Source organism: Pogona vitticeps, chromosome 6 (assembly GCF_051106095.1).
Source record: "Pogona vitticeps strain Pit_001003342236 chromosome 6, PviZW2.1, whole genome shotgun sequence".
Lineage (NCBI taxonomy): Eukaryota > Metazoa > Chordata > Lepidosauria > Squamata > Agamidae > Pogona > Pogona vitticeps.
The window spans coordinates 9,714,324-9,732,815 of record NC_135788.1 but is presented as its reverse complement, the minus strand read 5'-3'; the positions used below and the strand labels follow the sequence as shown (position 1 = coordinate 9,732,815).

General features: G+C 39.0%; 1 protein-coding gene and 1 long non-coding RNA gene across 4 annotated transcripts in view; both read left to right on the top strand.

Moving 5' to 3' along the window:
* PTPRN2 (protein tyrosine phosphatase receptor type N2) overlaps positions 1-13,718 on the top strand; it is a 591,206-nt gene extending 577,488 nt beyond the window's left edge. For all 3 annotated transcript variants that reach the window (XM_073002896.2, XM_078378519.1, XM_078378520.1), the window contains 2 exons: positions 11,156-11,229; positions 11,907-13,718. In XM_073002896.2, coding sequence (XP_072858997.2) covers positions 11,156-11,229; positions 11,907-11,978 — 146 coding nt within the window. In that variant the 3' untranslated portion in view covers positions 11,979-13,718. The remainder of the gene's footprint in view (positions 1-11,155; positions 11,230-11,906) is intronic.
* A 4,037-nt stretch (positions 13,719-17,755) lies between these two features.
* Positions 17,756-18,019, top strand: LOC144583789 (uncharacterized). Its single transcript, XR_013537732.1, has 2 exons — positions 17,756-17,833; positions 17,867-18,019. It is a non-coding gene; the product is annotated as an uncharacterized LOC144583789 (long non-coding RNA).
* The last annotated feature ends 473 nt before the right edge of the window (positions 18,020-18,492 follow it).

Here is an 18,492-nt window from a genome sequence, read left to right as displayed (position 1 = left end):
ACTTATAGAGTCCTTCAAGTTCTAAACATAAAAATGTAAGTGCACTTTCAGTCCAGGCCCAGCTGCAAGGCCAGCATCTGCTAACATATTTTACTCCCTCCCCCAAAAGGCTTTTAAGGATTAAGGCCTTCAGATTGGGTTTGGTTTTTTTTTTTTTAAGTCTTTTACAAATAAACTGAGAATAATTTGAGTTCTTGTTCCACTCTCTGGCTTATTAAAAAGCGGACAATAATGCATTTTTAAATCAAAGTAAATAGGGGACCATTTAGTTTCAGCAGTGGGAAAGTAGAAAGCAATCAATAAAACGCTTTGGCTCTTCAGTAGGAAAAGGGGCTCCTTTTTCACATAATTTACTCTTCTAAAGTAGTTTCTCCTTCTAACTACACATGTTCACAGTGGGGACAAGCATTGATGTTTGCTTTTGTTTCTAGTACAGTACTGTACTTTAGAATCTTGTGTTCCTTTGGTTATTGTTCCTACATGTAAATGAATAATTCATTAATTACATTTTAGGAAATCCTATTGCATTTTAAGAAAAATCCTATGTTTTTAGGCTGCAGTCATGCTCCAGTCCTATAATACCCTTACCTGAGAGCAAGTCCTATTGAGTTGAGCTATATTTACTTTTTGTGAAGGCGTACATGGGCTTGTGTTATTAAAATTCCAGATTCTGTTGTTTTCATTAGTTTCACATCTGCCCAGTCACTCATTTTCATTGTATATGCTATTTGCATGGGAGTATTCTGGTCTTTGCTGCCACTGATATTAATTTGGGGGGGGGGGTGGTTTGGTTTCTTCAGTGTTGTGTTTGAGGAAGAGTTAGCATGTATTTATTGATCTTATGATGACAGAGAAAAAAGATGCTTAATATACCGGTATATCGTTCTCTTTGTCATTCAAAGAACTGCAAACTGCATTTATAGAGTGTTTTGGGCGTCTCTGTGACATCATGAAGGATTTCTGTGGCTATGTCTGGTTTTACCTCTTCTTCAGATATGAAATAATTTTAAAAACATGTATTGGCAACATGGTTCTTTCATTCTGTGCATCACTACATGTCCTTTAGAGCAGTGGTCCTCAACCTTGGGCCTCCAGATGTTCTTGGACTTCAACTCCCAGAAATCCTGGCCAGCAGAGGTGGTGGTGAAGGCTTCTGGGAGTTGTAGTCCAAGAACATCTGGACGCCCAAGGTTGGGGATGACTGCTTTAGAGGACAATTCTCAACCATTTTAATGGCCGAAGGCATTTTTTTCCATGTTGGAAAACGGAAATCTGTTGGTACCAGTTTTTCTACATCGTTTTCTTTTTCTGAAGTAAGCCATGAGTACTGAGGGTACAATCCATGTCATCTGTATACCCCAACAGGTACAAATAGGAGTTATGAAAGGAGTGTAGATTATAAAACTTGCAGTTAATTCATGTCAGCCGTTGGGATATTTGATGGTACCCGTGTTCCTGGACCTCCCCAAATACTCATGCAGTATTTTCTTCTCTTGTGAAAAGTTCACAGCTATCCTCCCCAACTAAAGTGAGCAGTAATTGTGCATCCTATGCCTAGTTATTCAGGAGTATGTCCATTGGGACTTGCTCAAGCATGTGTGTTAGCCAAGCATGCACAATATTATTGACTCAATTTCATCCTTTGTTTTTTCACCTACTTTTGAAATACATGTTCTAGAAGAACTCTCTTAGTGAATGCAGTGGTGGTTTTTGTTTTTGTTTGTTTGTTTTTGCCCAAAAAAAAGGAATAAATTCATACATACACATTGACCCAGATACTCTTTCCTAGTAACACTGGTGTCACGCAAGCAATGTAATCTGTGGAGGTGAATTGCCTTAAAGAACCACTCAATACATATTGCATATGGAGCTGTGTGACTCTGCAGTGATTTCTTAGCTTGGAGCAATTTGTCGCCAAAAGTTATTCTGTTCACATAGATATACAGGAGGATTTGGGCCCATATTGTTAATTTTATTATTCCTTTCACATTCTGCTTTAAATTAGAGAGATACTTAAAAACCTGATTTATTCATTTGCAATCCAGTTAAGCTCAAGATTTGATGCTTTGCTACATTTTGTCCTCCATGTATTAGCTTAATTAGAATTGTGAATCAATAATATTGCAGTTGAAATACCACTAATCTACATACTATAAATCTAGAATGATTTTTCAGGCTTCTGCCAATGTAACTTTTGTTTCTAAGAGCCAATTTCCTCTCTGCAGATAAACACCTACACATGCCTTATCTCATGGCTATGTTTTACAATGTAGTTTTAGGGGGAAATATGCAGAGTTATTGATCTGATATTTCAAAGAGTGCGAGTAGGATGGCACTGAGACATAATTACCGAGAAACATATGAGGAAGGAGAAGAAAGTATTTATTTCTTAAAGTTGGTTGAAGCTGTCTTGCCTTCTAGGTTTTGAATTATATTGAATTTCTAAGCCTTGAACTTTGTGGCTCATTAGATGCAGTCAGTTATCCTAAGGGGCGGGAAAGGGAAATCAACCGATGTAGCCTGGATCTTGGTTTCCTGTTCAGGTATATACTTTTGGGTTAGGTCTTTTCAGTAAGGACATTTTATGTTCTATGAAATATTGCAGCTGTCTCGAAGTAAAAATTGTCCTTTGCATTCACACTAACTCTTATTATATATTTATGATGGCATTCTAAGAGTGAGCTGCTTTTAATGTAACCCTGGCTGGTGATGAGTTTAACACTATTATGCAATGTTGTTGGCTGTTGGAATTTTTTCCACCAGATAATTGACCATAGTGAAAGCTGTGCCTCAAGCCATATTCAAATGCAAACAGTGGCTCTAGTACAGTACTGTAGTTGGTTTCATTTTAAAATGGTGCAGCCTGTAATGAATAGGGATAGGTTTCCTATTTAAAAAGGAACTACTAATAGCTTATTTAATACTAAATATGCTTTTAGATAATATATTTGACGAGCTCTCCACATGATATTTTTTTTCAGATGGTTTATTGAAAGTACTGAGTACTACAGTAACAATAAAACTGGTGAAAGACAGATAAAATGGTTGATATATTTCAGATATGTATCATGGTCTACCTTGGCATTCAGTCCTGAATCTTCAAGTGTACAAAAAGGAGGGGAGAAACAGGAAAAGACTGATGCTGTGTCAGGCTTGGAACATCTGATCCTTCATCAAGAGTACAAAAATATTTTACTGTAGGTCTATCTCTTCCATGAAGTTGGATGAGGAACATGAAGTTGGCCGCCTAGAGTAGTCCACCGCGACTAGATAGGCGGGATATAAATTAAATAAATAAATAAATAAATAAACATTGAGGGACTGTTTTATTTGTTCCAGGACTCTTGGGAGAGAGTTCTCTGGATAACCTACATCACCCTGCATCTATCCCTGGGGACTTAGTGAGAAACTAAGGTAGTCAGCCTAACTGTAAGAAAGAGGATATGGTTTAAACACCCAAGTGCAATAAGCCATGAAATTAGATGCCCAACTTCATCCATGCCACTTCACAGTATACAAATTAGATTGGTATGGAAGCTTGAAATTCACAATGTTGCACCTTAAGAGTATTTTCCCTGCCCTCCACTACAGGATTATTGTAGTGAAGATTCGTCTATCTTGGTGGAAGGGAGGGAGGTTAAATAGCAAGTAAGGTTTTTATGGTGAAGGATTAAATGGTGGATGAACAAGCAGAGGTAGTTTTTGTTAACACAAACCTGATAAATTATTGAAAAGAGAAAGAACCCACTTATGCTGTCCAGTGTTGGATTATGAGACTCACATGCTGTTCTTCATTTTTAAGAGTATACACTTTCTGGTAGCCTGGTTAGACAATACTTCATTTTCTCAGTGCCAACTCTTCCTGTTGCTTTCTTCTTTCTCTACTGCCACTTCCATGCTTGTCAGTTTCTTAATAGTTAGTGCATATCCAAACCCACCTGTTCCTTGCTTAACTTCCAATCTATTGGTCATACGCAAGTCAGTTTCCAGATGGCACAGCATCCTGATGCTCCATCAGAATATCTAACTGTTCTCTAGTTGTGTCTGTCTATCTTCCTTCCTTCCTCCCTTCCTCTCTGGGGCTCCACCAAACTAGCTAGGAGCAATGGGGAAGCTTTTTTTTTGTTTTTTCCGTTGAGCCAGCAGCAGCTCTTGTGCTGCTGCTCTTGTGGCTAGCTCTGGCTCTGGATCCTTCCTGTTTCACACAGCAGCCCTTGCAGCTCCTCCTGTGCCTGTGCCTCCACCACCACTGCCGCCACTCAGGGAAGCAACAAGTGAGAAAAGTTTGGGAACCACTATGCTATGGCATTCCAACAAGAAGCTCTCTGTTTGGCATGTCAGAAATTTATTCAGCTAGACATGCCACAGATTGTGCTGGCTGATATTAGGAATATCAAACAAATCCAGAAGCTATATAGAAGACTTACCTTTTGATGGAGAAGGTCATTTAATTAAAAAAAAAACTGATGACATCATGGAGGACGTGTATAAAAAGAAAAATAATGGCGAAACTCACGGATTTTACACAACAATACTCATAGAAGCAATACAGAACTATACCAGAGAGGAAAATCTCTTGTAGAAAGACAAAAGATCTTCTTCACAGCAATCCTCCACTTTCTACAAGCAACAACAGACAAGATTAAAAAAGTCTTCTGCATCACCTACAAAAGAGAACGACAAGAACACCAAGCACATGTTTTGACTTGAGTGCACATGAGATCAACAGCATAAAACAACAAACTGTAGAATTTCAAAATATTCAATCTTCCAAACCTACTTTAGTGTCTTTTTATATTGGTGTTAAATCACCAATGCCCATAGGGTGCTTACTGTTATTCTATCAAATTTGAAATGGTACTTTTTCAGTCAACAAAACCATAGGTTTTAGAGAAGGAAATCTTTTACAGAAGAAAGTAATAACAGAAGTCCCTGAGAAATTTATAGCAGAAGTCCCTGAGAACAACAGGTTCTATTCCCATTATTTCACTGTGCCAAATAAATGTGGAGGTTTACAACTGATATTGGTCTTGCACAATAGAAACTCTAACTTCATTACCAGGAAATTCAGAATGATAACATTAGCAAACATCCTCCCAGTCTCAAAAGAAAGAGACTTGTTTGTGGTGGTGGATATCAATGACACTTATTTCCAGATAGCTGTATCATCATAATACCACTGTCATGTCCTCCATTTTGTTTTGGTTCATCAAATTCATAAGTTCAGGGTGCTTCCATTTGGCCTCTCCTTATCACCCACATCTTTTACCAAATGCATAGCACCTATTCATTACAGCATATCTCAGGGTAAAGGGAATAAATATTTTCTCCCATATGGACAACTGGTTAGTTTTTGTGAATTTGAGAGAAAAATTGCAAAAGGATATCCAACAACATTGCAACTCCTATTGGATCTTGCGTTGAAAATCAAGTTTAATAGGAAAGCAAAGAATGCTGGTTATATACTGCCCCATAGCACTTAAAGCACTCTCTGAGAAGTTTAAAAGTTAATTATGCAGGCTACACATTGCCCCCTGCCAGTGAGCTGGGTACTCATTTTACCGACCTTGGAAGGATAGAACATTGAGTCAACCTTGAGGCAGCTACCTGGGATTGAACCCTGGGCCGTAAGCACAGTTTTGGCTGTAGTACAGCAGTTTAACCACTTCACCACAAGCCTTAAATCGTCAACCAACAAAGACAATCCAATATATAGGTATGATTTTGGACTCAAAGGAGGAGGTTGTCTTCCCCAGGAAAGAATGACCAGACTCATCACAAAGTTTAAAGTTCCAGCCAAACAGAAGGGTTATTTTCCACACTGCTCTGATATTGCTGGGCTTAAGGGCATCCATTACTGCACTAATAGCCCATGCAAGGGGCCGAATTATACCTCTTCAGTTCCTGACCCTTTTCAACATTGTAAAAGACAGTGTACGGAAAAGGCTTCAGGTAATGAAGGAGTTGGCACTTCAACTTAGATGGTGGCAGGACAGAAGTACTCTAGAAATGGGCATACTGTTCAGATCTCCATAACCATCTGTAGCGATAAGGACAGATGCCAGCTTGACAGGCTGGGGTGCTCATTGCCAAGGAAACAAAATTCATGCTCTTTGGTCTCCTCCAGAGAGAACCCAGCATATAAATCAACTGGAGATGTTGGCAGTCATCAAAGCCCTAAAAGCTTTCGAACCTATCGTGGTGGGAAAGGTGGTGTAGGTGATAACAGACAATTTTTACCACAATGTATTATGTAAACAAACAGGGTGATATCCTTTCTATGACTCTCTTGGTGCATTGGAGACATAACTTACCTTGCGCCGATGCACATTTCCAGCAATGAAAACCCGATTGCAGATGCTCCAAGCAGAAATCAGATGCAGACTCATGGATGAGAGCTGTCAAATAAGATTTTCCAAGATATAATACTGAAGGGGGGTTTGTCACAAGTAGACCTTTTTGATACCCAGGAGAACATAAAATGCAAAATGTACTCTTCCTGAGAGGGCAGAAACTCCAAGCAGGATGCATACGCACAAACTTAGTCAGGAGCCCTAAAACATATATTTCCCTTTAATTCAGCAAATGGTTGTGAAAATCAAGCAAGAAGGGACAGATACAATATTAATAACTTTTTGGTGGTATGGCAGTTGTGGTTCTAATGGTAGTGGACAACCTGGGACTGCCTGTCAGTTCAGATATCCTAACATGTCACAATAGTCAGATCTCTCACCCGGACATAAAAACGTTAAAACTGACAACATGGAGAATTCTTCTTCAATAACAAGAGAACTAAGGAAATCTAGGAAAACATCCACCAGAAAGTGTTATTATTATAAATGGAGGAAATGTAAAACGTTTTTGAGATCCATTAATGAGCAATATTTGCTGGCAACATTTCATTGTGTAGTTTGCTTTCTCATAAATCTTAAAGAGACGGGTCTTTAGCAGTCCTTTATAAAGGTTTACTTGTCTGTCATTGTGGCTCATCAGAACATGTTTTCAAATTCCATTGTAAAGAAGTTTATAAAAGGCATAAACAATATTTGTGCAGATACAAAATCACTGACACCCTTGTCAGTGTTTTTAACTCAGTGGACAAAGCCTCTCAAACTCTTGGCCTCCATTCATTTGAGCCTGCTGACATTCAGAACTATATTTTTGGTAGCCATGACTCCTGCTAGGCGTGCAAGTGAGTTGGCTGCACCGTGTTGTGACAAACCTTATGTATAGATTCATAAATATAAGGTGACTTTGTTTACAGGCATGTCATTCTTACCTGAGGTACTTTCAAATTTTCAGACAAGCCAACCGTAATCTGTTGCTGCTCTTCAAAACTCCATTGTAAAGCATAATGTACACTTTCAGGGCTGCATTTTTAAAGCCCCCTTAATTGCTATAACATTCTGTATATTCAGAATCTCAAAGCTTGATATATTTCGCTAAATGTTTTGCGAGCCACTCACAATGCCCCTCCATGATGAGAGGGCAAGTCTTTGCAGAAAAAGAAGCTTTATTAACAGGGGAACTTGTGCCAAACGTCTTTTACAGGATCGGGTCCTGCTTGACGCTGAACAGAAACAGGCTTTGGCAGACCCAGTCCCTGACAGGCAATAGGTATGTCGCCCATTGCAGCCCCAGGACCTCCTGGACTGCTAACTGAAAAGTGCTTAACAGGATTGGGCCTCTCCAGGCTAGGTGCAACCCAGTGCTTGTCAGACCCAGGTTCTGTGGCACTGGGGACAGAAGAAGTCCTTGTGGACTCAGGCCCATCTGGGAAGGTAGCAGACAATGAGCCACAGACCCTGGTCGAGCAAATAATATTGTTTTATTGCTGCAGGGAGTTACTTCACTCCCACAGTTAATAAATCCAACTTGTTCAAAATGTCTCTGAAGGAGAACCACCAGAGGCTATGCAGGTGGGAGGCACACTGGTAGAACCCTGACAGGTGGAACATTCGTACACATCCCCACCAGTGTGGCACAACCAGAGAGCAGGCAGAAACTGTTTCCAGAGATGGCTGGACACAGGCCATGGAGGCAGAAATCTGGCCGAGTGTAGTAGCTGGAAAACCAGGGGCTCAAGGCAAGCGAGCCGGGGACCGGCCGCTTGCCTGCTTTGTCCCCAGCAGTGCCTGGCATCTCTAGCTTTCCAGGTGCTTTGGTTCTTGGAGCCTTGCCCCATCTCGTCTTACCTTAGGTGTTGCAGCCAGCAACTGCTAGGTGAAAACTGGTATTGGGTGTCATGAGTACAAAATGTATCTTTCCTTTCCAATGAACATCAAGGAGTACTACCTGGATGCAGGAATGATCTGGAAATGGGTTATCAAACTAAATTTCAGTCCAAATAAGAGAGATACTTGTTCAGTAGAAAAGTATACAGTACCCTGGATTTGCAGTAAAGTCTATTCAGGATTAGGTGGCACTCATTCTAACATATTAGGCTTGTACAGAAGTGTTCCTGGATCTCACATCAGTAAGTCAGCTTTTGCTCAGCTTTGGCTGGTATATTAGCTGCACACATTCCCTAAAAGAATTGATCAGTACTTGCCCTAGTTATTTTCAGAGTTGATTGCTCCAAGGCACCAGATGTGACACTGCCTTGTAAGAGTGTCTAGAAGTTGCAGCTGGCCCAGAAAACTGCTAGTAGGCCTTTGATGCACATTTCAAACAATGTCATATTAATTACACTGACCTCCAGATGTTCTTAGCACTAAACCCAGGTGCTGTTTTTTTCTAAAGAAGTACCACTCTATAAAGTGATTTGGTTGGTGAGAACACGAGACAGGACTGTATCTGTACAGTATTAGCTCCTCTGCAATTACACTTCTAAAAAGAAGTTAGACCATCGACTTGGCTGTTCTATTCTAGCTGGCTTTCAGTATTGTGATCTGCAACTTTAAAAATATGGATTGCCTTTCTCTAATATATATGTACCTTTAATTAATATACTTAGCCTGATCAGTTATGGCAGGGAGTATATATTGTAAGTCGTAGTAAGGTATTTGCCCCTGTAGTTGAAAATAACCTCAAATAATGACCCAGCCCCAATAATTCGTTCAACAGCCCACCTTTCACAGGCTGAAATCAGGTCATGGTTTTACTAGGACATGTGAGAGAAACAGGATTACAGACCCATTTGCCCGTCTTAACAAAATAAGTCCTAAGCAAAGTATGATTTGAAGCCCCCTGAAATGTAGCTGAATTGTACTGTCGTACCTACAGATACGTAACAGTTTTATATTGTTCCTGAGAGTCCTCCACAACTACCCCAGTTATTGCAACTTTCTAAAATTCTGTATGCTTGTAAATACAAACCATGTCTCATGAAAAAAGTGCTGTGAGAGCCATATTAATCTTACTCCAGTGTGCTCTGCCATGGAACTTCTTGGTCAGCCTTCCCCAAATAGGGGCCATCTAGCTGTTGTGGATTATGACTTCCAAGATTGCTAGTGATTGACTATATTCACTGTCGCTGAAGGAAGTGGAAGTCCAAAATACTTGTCCTAGAGAGTACTCTATTTGGTGAGGGAGCTTCATGTTTTTGGGACTGTGCCTGTTTCTTAGTTTAATCTGCCTCACCAATTAGAAGACTGTTGTGCCAGAGTGGAGTGTGAACCTACATATACCTGACCACAGAATCCTTGGAGAAACGGGATTATACCCATATGTGAACATAATATATATTAGTAATGCGATATTGTTTTGCAAGATGCATAACACATTAGCCATAATGGTCTGGTTGCATTTATGGTTTATCATCAACTTTCTTAATTTAAAACAAAAATAGCAAATAGAGTGATCGACCGAACCAGATGGGCGGGATATAAATCAAACAAACAAACAAACAAACAAACAAACAAACAAACACACACATACATACATACATACATACATACATACATACATACATACATACATACATACATACATACATACATACATACATACATAAATTGAAAACTAAAAACACTTTAGCTGAAACTTGGGGTTTTGAGAAGAGGGCTTGGTTGGTTAGTCCCATCTGAGATGGATGACATGGAAGGGTCTGTCTCTGAGCTGGGAATTAATTGAAATCCAAGTTTTGCACCACATCTGCTAGGTCTATTCTCTGCAGCTACACTTTGTAAGGGAAACAGGTAATCTTAATAGAACTTGAATTGTTGATAGCTCACCGGGTCTTTTATACTGCCATTCATTCCAACATGATCAGACTCTTTCAGCAAAATAGCATTAAAAATGACAGTGGTGGCCTTCATTGGTTACAGAAGTAAGCCACTCATAGGTTCCATCCTGCTGCAGTGTTGAAAAGCTCAATGTCATGTAGAAGAATCCAAACCTTGCCAAGTTCCTTTTGGGAATCTGCCAGAAGCGTGAGGCTGCTTGTAAACAAAGCATGGACCAAACAACTTGTGTGAAGGGGGGAAAATGGCATTCTGAAAGACAAAATGTTGTGCTTTTTTGCTTTTTTGCTGCTGTAGCAGCAGCCACAAGATAGTGGATGCTCAGGTGGGGGAGATGCATGGCAGCAGCATGTGGTCCTATGAGTACGACTTCACAGCCCACCACAAGCATCCTTCTCCTTCAGTGTGGTGTTTTATTAACCTCACAGTGTGAGTAGCAGGAAGATTTCCAATACAGGATTATCTGGATAATAATCAAACCGGTAGGCATAGCAAACTCAAGTTCACTATTGCAAAAAACGACAACAATTCATATGTATTTCAAAAAAAACACCCTGATAATTAAACACTAGAATGGAGTTGTAACATGTGCCTTAGAACAAGGGTAAGGAAAACAACATCTTTGCAAATGAATTTCAAACCGGAATTCTTACTTGACACATTTTGCTGCTTGTCAAGTATCGGTGGAAATATCTTTTAAGGATGCTTTCTCACATTTTGTTTTAACTATTCGGTGCCAGTCAAACTACCTTTGACGTTTCTCTGCTCTCCACTCCCTTTCTGAATGCCAATTTTGGACCAGCCTGCCAAGACCACCATGAGATGACTGTATAATTTTCACTGGTCTCTTAGCCCAAAGGAAATTCGGTACTTACAGACTGACAGATGCAGCGCACATTATCATTACTTTGAACTCAGCTCAACTGGTGACCTTTTTTGTATACACATTTTTATAACTCTCTATATTGCAGGTGCTAAAGAGATTGATATTGCTGCTACTCTGGAACACTTGAGGGATCAGAGACCTGGCATGGTTGAAACAAAGGTACTGTCAGTAAAACCAGATTAAGGTTATAACTGTGTGTGTTGTGTGTGTGATGTGCTGTCAAGCTGCATATGACCATTTCCCCAAATTGCCCCCCTTTTAAAAAAACCTCACAGGCTTGACTGTGGAACTCTTGTGCTTTTTGTATACCTGAACAGTAAATTCAGAGACGCAATGATAAGACACAACAAAATCAAAATATTATTTCATATTTTGCAAGTTACCCTAGAATGCTGTAAGCCACCAGAAATGATTGGTGCTTGAATAGAAAATAATTCTGCATCCTGTATAATCTGCGTCATATATGTCTGTGTGGAAAAAAAATAGTATGAAGTGTCTTTCAGCATTTGTCAAAGAAACATGGAAAAGAAGTCGCACACCTGTTTCTCAGGCTTTGTTAAGCAACTGCCCACTTCCTCTGTCCTTATTGACAGGGTATTCATGGTGATTGCCGTTCACAGGCCTTTCAGTTAGACTAATAAGTAACATGACTAATGGTGCTTCTGGTTATTACGCATTCATGTTGCTCTGAGCAGCAGCAGCCAGCCAATACAGTACAATGCAACATCTCAGGACACTTTCTTCATAGCCTTTTTGTTACTTACCGTTTGCTTAATATTTCACCAGAATCTCTGGAAGCATGCCAGCGTTTTTAATTCTGACTGTTCTCCCCACAGGAACAATTTGAGTTTGCATTGACAGCCGTTGCTGAAGAAGTGAATGCAATACTCAAGGCACTTCCGCAGTGAGCGCAGCCGCCTGTTGTCCCTTAGAGGGTCCCGAAGGGGTCTCTCTCTGTTTCATTATCCTTGGTTCCTGTGAGTGTTGTTGGAAACCGTGACCTGACCTTAACTGTGTGTCTGCTATTGTAACCACATATCGATGGGGTCTTTAACAAACTGCTATTGCCAGTTGAAGTTCAACAGTTAATGTGTATTCTGTTCTTGCTATGATAATTCAAAAATAATAATAATACACGGAGGCCTTGGTTTAAGGGACAAGAACAATCCCTCTAGTTCTTTTACAACCATGAAGCCCTGAATTTTACACGTTGAAAGCACACATACACCTTGTTAATAGAAATATACAGTGTTGTGGATAAGCTGTGCATTCAATGTATCTTTGGCACCATAGTGTTCTCTTATGTTTTTGTAACTTTTCCAGAACTGAATAAAAGAAGCGGGGGGCCTAATTATTTTTCAAAAGGCACTGGGATTGTTCCGAAAAAGGCCAAGCAAGCTCACAGAACAATATTGCGTGTGTTAGTAAACACAGGTCCAACTTCCTGCATAAAGAGGCTATGGCACTTCATGCTGCGCCTTGGCGAGCTGATGCTTTTCTTAACTGTTGTTTACTTTTCAACTCTGTGCAATGAATAAAAGCAAAACTGAGCTCTAAGTCCAGAGACCCACACAGTTATCACAACTATGGAGGAAAAGTCGGTCACGTTAGCAGGAGTCCGGGTTGCACACCAAACGTGTATTGTGTTTCCCAGCCCTAAAGGGGAAGAAAGCATAATAACTGGACTTCAATATGTTTTGAAAACCCCTGGGTTGGAAGCTTGTTGATTTTCTTTTGATTTTTTTAACTTAGAAGAGACAGCTCATCTATCCTTGAGATGAGTTTCCCTTGTTTCATGTCCAAATGTGTACCACTATTTTTAAAGATCAGAAAAGAGATTATTCTAATAGCTGCTCATATCTAGTAGACTCGTTACCATAGTTATTCAAAATTATTGCAGATTTTTTTGTTCTGCTCCTAAATTTGCAGAACAAGTTACAGCTATTATGACTTGCTTCCAGTTCTGAATGTATTTTGAATTCTATTACTTGCATACAGGTAGTTCCAGGACTGCTGCCTTTAATACAAAATGGTCCAATAAATTTCATTTGAAACACTCACACACAAAAGCGGTGACACAGGCCCCTTTCCAAATCCACCCCTTGCATATGCAGGCACGATGCAAGGGGATTTCTTGCAGCATTTGTTGATTCAAAGTGATTGCCACATATTGTTGGATACATCTTCATTTGCTTGAGCTTTGGATTAATTTTTTTAACTACTTGAATCACTCTGTAGTATGCTAACAAATTATTTGTTTTCAGGCTTCAGGCACTCGTTGTGGATTTCATTCCAAAGTGTGTATCCATACATTTCCAGTCAGTTAAGATGAATATACTGTATATCTATATCTACATATGATTTGGCTAGAAAAGAAAGATTGCAGCATCTTGTGAATGAAACCATATGTTGTAATTCTTGGTCACCCTTCATTGAGCACAGCTGCAGCATACACTCCATTAGTTTCAACGGTGCTTCTGTTGTCTACCCACCATGCCCTATTCCAAGGAGTATGTCATCCTTGCAGGGCTCACTGAACTAGATGGAAGATGTGCATCAACTGTGTTTGGAGGATTGTGCCCATTATCTCCAATGTTTAATGTAAGCATAAATGAAACCGCCAAGTAATTAAAGTAGTGTTTCAAAAAGTGCCAGGTGTGTTACCTTTCTTTCGTATAATTCTGCACATTCTGCTTGAATTGCAGACTGCATTCTTATACTGAGTTTATGAAACAGTTCAAACAGACCCATTCACCTGCTTCATATGTACTTGCTGTACTTTTAACCACAAGTTAATTCTTTTGGCCCTCAAGAAGTTACTAGACTGTAGCTCCCATCATCTCTCATCATCATTCGCCATGCTGCTGAGCATATTGTTCAGATAATATTCTATGGATTAACATGGTAGAACTGCTCTAACATTCCTCGTGTTGCTTGTCTCCTACCAGAAGTTCTAAATCATCATGACCATATTGATGTTGGATGTGGCATCTGTAAATTATGGTGCTATACTGCATCCAAACCAGTCTCTCATGTTCTTCAGCAAAAAAGATAGCCTCCTTCCTATACATACCTTTTTCCTCATTTATTTTACTGTTAATGATCAACTGTAGCAATCTGTACTTTTTATTTCTTATTACATGACTAGTATAAGGTAAAAGAAAAGATAAAGGGATATGAATAAGAACATTTACTTTTTAGAGGTTATTCTTTATTAACAGATTTTCTGTATTTATCATTGAAGGGTTGTTTGAGGGAAGGAAAATCAGTTAGAATTGTCTCTGGCAACATTTTGGATTAGATTTAGTGGCTAGCATGGAGAGTGTGACTTTATTCCCAAAATGTTTTTAATGGCTTTCTTTTTAACAAAGAACAAAATATTTTCTTTAACTTTTTTGTTTTTTAAATTATGTACATATAAATAATTTAACACATGTGCACAAAAAATACATCAATATTGTTGAGAACATTCAAGTCTTACAGCTATGAAAAAACTGTAAGCACAGATACTCAACACAGAAATCTGTCCTTGCAACTTATGAAAAGCTACAGGTATGACTGCCATCCAAAATTCTATGAGAAGCTGCAAACTAAATTAGATTAAAAACAAAATTTAAATTGTAGGTAGAACTTAAATTATTGGGATTTTTTTGCAACCACATCTACCGATCATGGTAGCCTTTCAACACTCTAGTCTGGCCCAGCTAAGCAATGCTTCCAGGAACTTCCAAAAGATACACAAGGTGAAGTACTTTATCCCTCATGCCAACCCTGCATAGTAATACTATCTGGAAAACACAGGCTCTTGGTAGATGGTCAAGGCAAGGTCTGCTTTTAAATACCACAGATCCTCTTTAGCTAAAAATGCAGACAATGGAATAGAGATATTTTTCTATTTTGCTAAAGATAGTGAAAAAGGGAAAAAAGAGGAAAAGTTTCAAAAATGTATCAGAAACATTTTGGAGCAAACAATCCATAAGAATCTAAGGCAAAAGAAAAAAAACAATACATAGCAAATGCACAAGAAAATAAAATAAACTAAATTCCCTAGTACTTACACACTACTTTTTCAACTCTGTTCAATGAATAAAAACAAAACTGAGCTCTAAGTCCAGAGACTCACACAGTTATCACAACTATGGAGGAAAAATCGGTCACGTTAGCAGGAGTCCGATTCCTCCAAAGACAGCAGTAGCAACGGTGGGGGGGGACCCATTTGCACCCACTCAGTGCCTTCTGAGGAAAAATAATACAATCTCACTGGATTGCCTCTTTCAACTCCAAACTAACAAGTGTATTCAGAAAATATGGCCAAACCAGGTCAAATGTGACATCTTTCAAATGACTTCAGAAGAAGGGGCGGGGAGTATGAAGGATTTGGACCATCATTATACATATCTAACACTTCTTTTCAAAGGCATTTCATTTATAATAGACTTCTACAGAGACCTCCAATTTTAGTACCGTGTTTTTCCATGTATAAGACTATACTTTTGTCTAAAAGCTTTAGACTAAAAATTGAGGGTCATCTTATACACAGAAGTATTTATTTTATTTATTTATTAGCCCTGATCCTGCAAGACTTTGATCCCTTTCCCCTTACACTTCCTAAGCCTCACTTAGATTTCTTAATTTTGGGTTAGAAAAATGTGTGGGGGGGTGTCTTATACATGGGGCATCTTATACACAGAAAATACAGTATTTTAAAACTAAACAACATTAAAGACTGATTCCAAATTAGCAGTCAACTGGATGTGAACCAGAAGGAAAATGATGGATTAGGTTTGTGGGGAAACTGGACTTCTTTTCATAATGGAAAAGAGTTGGCTTCATTTCTATGACTGTTCTGATTTTGTGTGCTTAATCTCAATGATAATTGCTATGTTTGCATCTTCAGGAAGGGAGGAGGGCATTGATAAGTGCACTTCAGGCATGAAATATAGGGATATGAAGACAAGCTCAAAGATCAGGTATAAAGATGAATAACTTCTTTCAGCTTCTAGTTTGCACCCAATCAACACGTTTCCTATGTCCTACTGTCCATTATGAAAGGACAGCTGGATGATGGTTCTTCACTAGTACTTTGTGATAATCAGCTGCTTTGGCATGGTAGGAGGAAATCAGCAGAATGCAATTCCCTTGATAAAAGCAGGAACGAGGAGAGAAAAGCTCCATGTTCATAGAAAAAGAAACCATGAAGCAGAAATCCCAGGCAGAAAAGTAACTGGGAAACAAGCTGAAAGAGAACAGGAAACCGAATAAGATGATTTAGTAAGACAGCCAGCATAAGCCTTGGACTCGCTCTGTACTGTTCGGGCCTCAGGTGCTATAACAATGAGAAGCTGGCAGCAATATGATCACCTAGGAACAGCACTCGCCCCGTACCTCTGCAGGAGGGCTGTGGATGAAAACATCACATCTGTGAATGACAAGCTCTTTTAACCCTAGAGAAAAGGGTATTAATTCATTAATCAAATTAGGAGGATAGCTTTGACAGACAGAGCAATATTGGTGCATTTTAACAAAGAAGAAAGATGTATTCTTTCTAAAAGACAATCAGGAAAGCACTGAGCACAAAGCACCATAGCCAATACTGAAAGGTTAGCTACTGAATACAAATTACACTGTAATAATTAATTCATATTTTGAAATTCTATCATTTCCATTTGTTTCTATAGAATATAATGGTGCATTTCCATAAGAATTACACAAAGCATGGGACAACAGTAAAACAGTCAATACTGAAATCGCTTTGATAAACACAAAACCAACATAGATATAATTGGCAACAAGATTAATAATGTTCAAGCATAACTCAGTCATAAATCCAACTAAAGCCACACAGGGAACACAAGCTGCTACAGTTCATTGCACAATTATGCACATATAAATTTTATCGCACTCCATACAATTTTAAGCATCCCTACTAACTCTGTGCCTAATGGGGATGGAAGTATATAACAACAGCAACTGAAATTCCAAATGTTTGATTAGGAATGTTTTCACAAAGCAGTAAGCAGCTTGCAGATTGATTGACCTCCAAAGGAAGACGTTTCATAATTTGCCCTCCCCAAGCATGTTTGGAGTATTACCCGAAGGCCTCCTCAGGACCAGACCCCTCCCTACACAAAGAAGCACAATGAAAAATCTTTTATTAAGAGGGAGGCTCTTGGGGGACACCATTTCTTCTGCAGTAGCAAAGGCCCAAAATGTGTCCCCAGTGTTCATACAGTTCATAGAAAGCCTTGTATCCCTCAATCATGCACTTGATGATAGTGGCATGACAGTAACTCTCATCACAATTTATTTCCAATTCATCCTTCTACATTCTTCTGCATTATGTGTTTTTTTTTTCAGCATTTCTACCTAGTTCACTGACCTGTTCTTTTCCCCGCTGAATGCTTTTGAAAACAGGATGGAAGAAAAAGTCCAAAGCGATCTTTGCTTACTGGTCTTTGAATGCCCTCTGAATCAGACAAACTTGCCAGCCATGACCTTCGCTATAAATCTCAGCTGAAAGCTTGTGTTTGAAAATGTTTATAATGTTTTTTCTTATTTATAGGGAAAGGCTCCAGTGTAGTTGATTATAAGCCTTAAATAACACTAAAGTGGTCCATTAGAAGAAAAGGACTGCAATGTTATAGACAACAGATGGTGAAAAGCACCTTGAGAGGTGCATTATGTTCACAGAGTCATCGTAATGCTCCTGCAATATTCCCTTTGCTGTGAGTGGTACATATGGTGTTACAACATGGGAGTCACTGTGAAACTCTCCTCTCCTAGGCAAGGGCTTGAGGTGTTCTTTCCCCCCTAGGATGTGTGGGTAAAGATATAAAAATTAAGTCTGTGTATTATAGCCTCACTATTCTGGAACATATAACCAGCAACTTTATTCTAAGAACAGCTGGTACCTATATGTTCAGATGCATTAACATTTTTTTGTAATCCCGAGTCAGAAATGGTGTGCACAGTCTGCGTGAGGTCAGGAAAGACAAAGCAGTCCACCCATCCGCATGGAGATCCCGTTGCTGCCTGGAGAATAATAGACATCTATGTTATATTTTCTGCAGTGTTTTCATTTTGTCTTTATTCTATGCAAAATGGACTAAAGATTTGGCTTACACTTCCCATTGTGGGTATAAACAGAAATGAAAGTTAAAGCAGTAGCAAAGTACTTTAAAAGGAGGAAAACATCACTAAATTTATTGATAGTATTTCTGGCTTACTGCCATGCTGCAGTGTTTTTGTCATATTAAAGTTTCTATTAAAACAACATAGGTCATGAATGAGTTTTGTGTTCTCTTTGGTAAAATGTTGTCTGATAACATCACTATCAAACAATTAGGGATCAAGTTTATATCATGCTCTTAAGAATCATATTTTATATACATAATGACCAAGAGTTACACAAACGAATGTGGA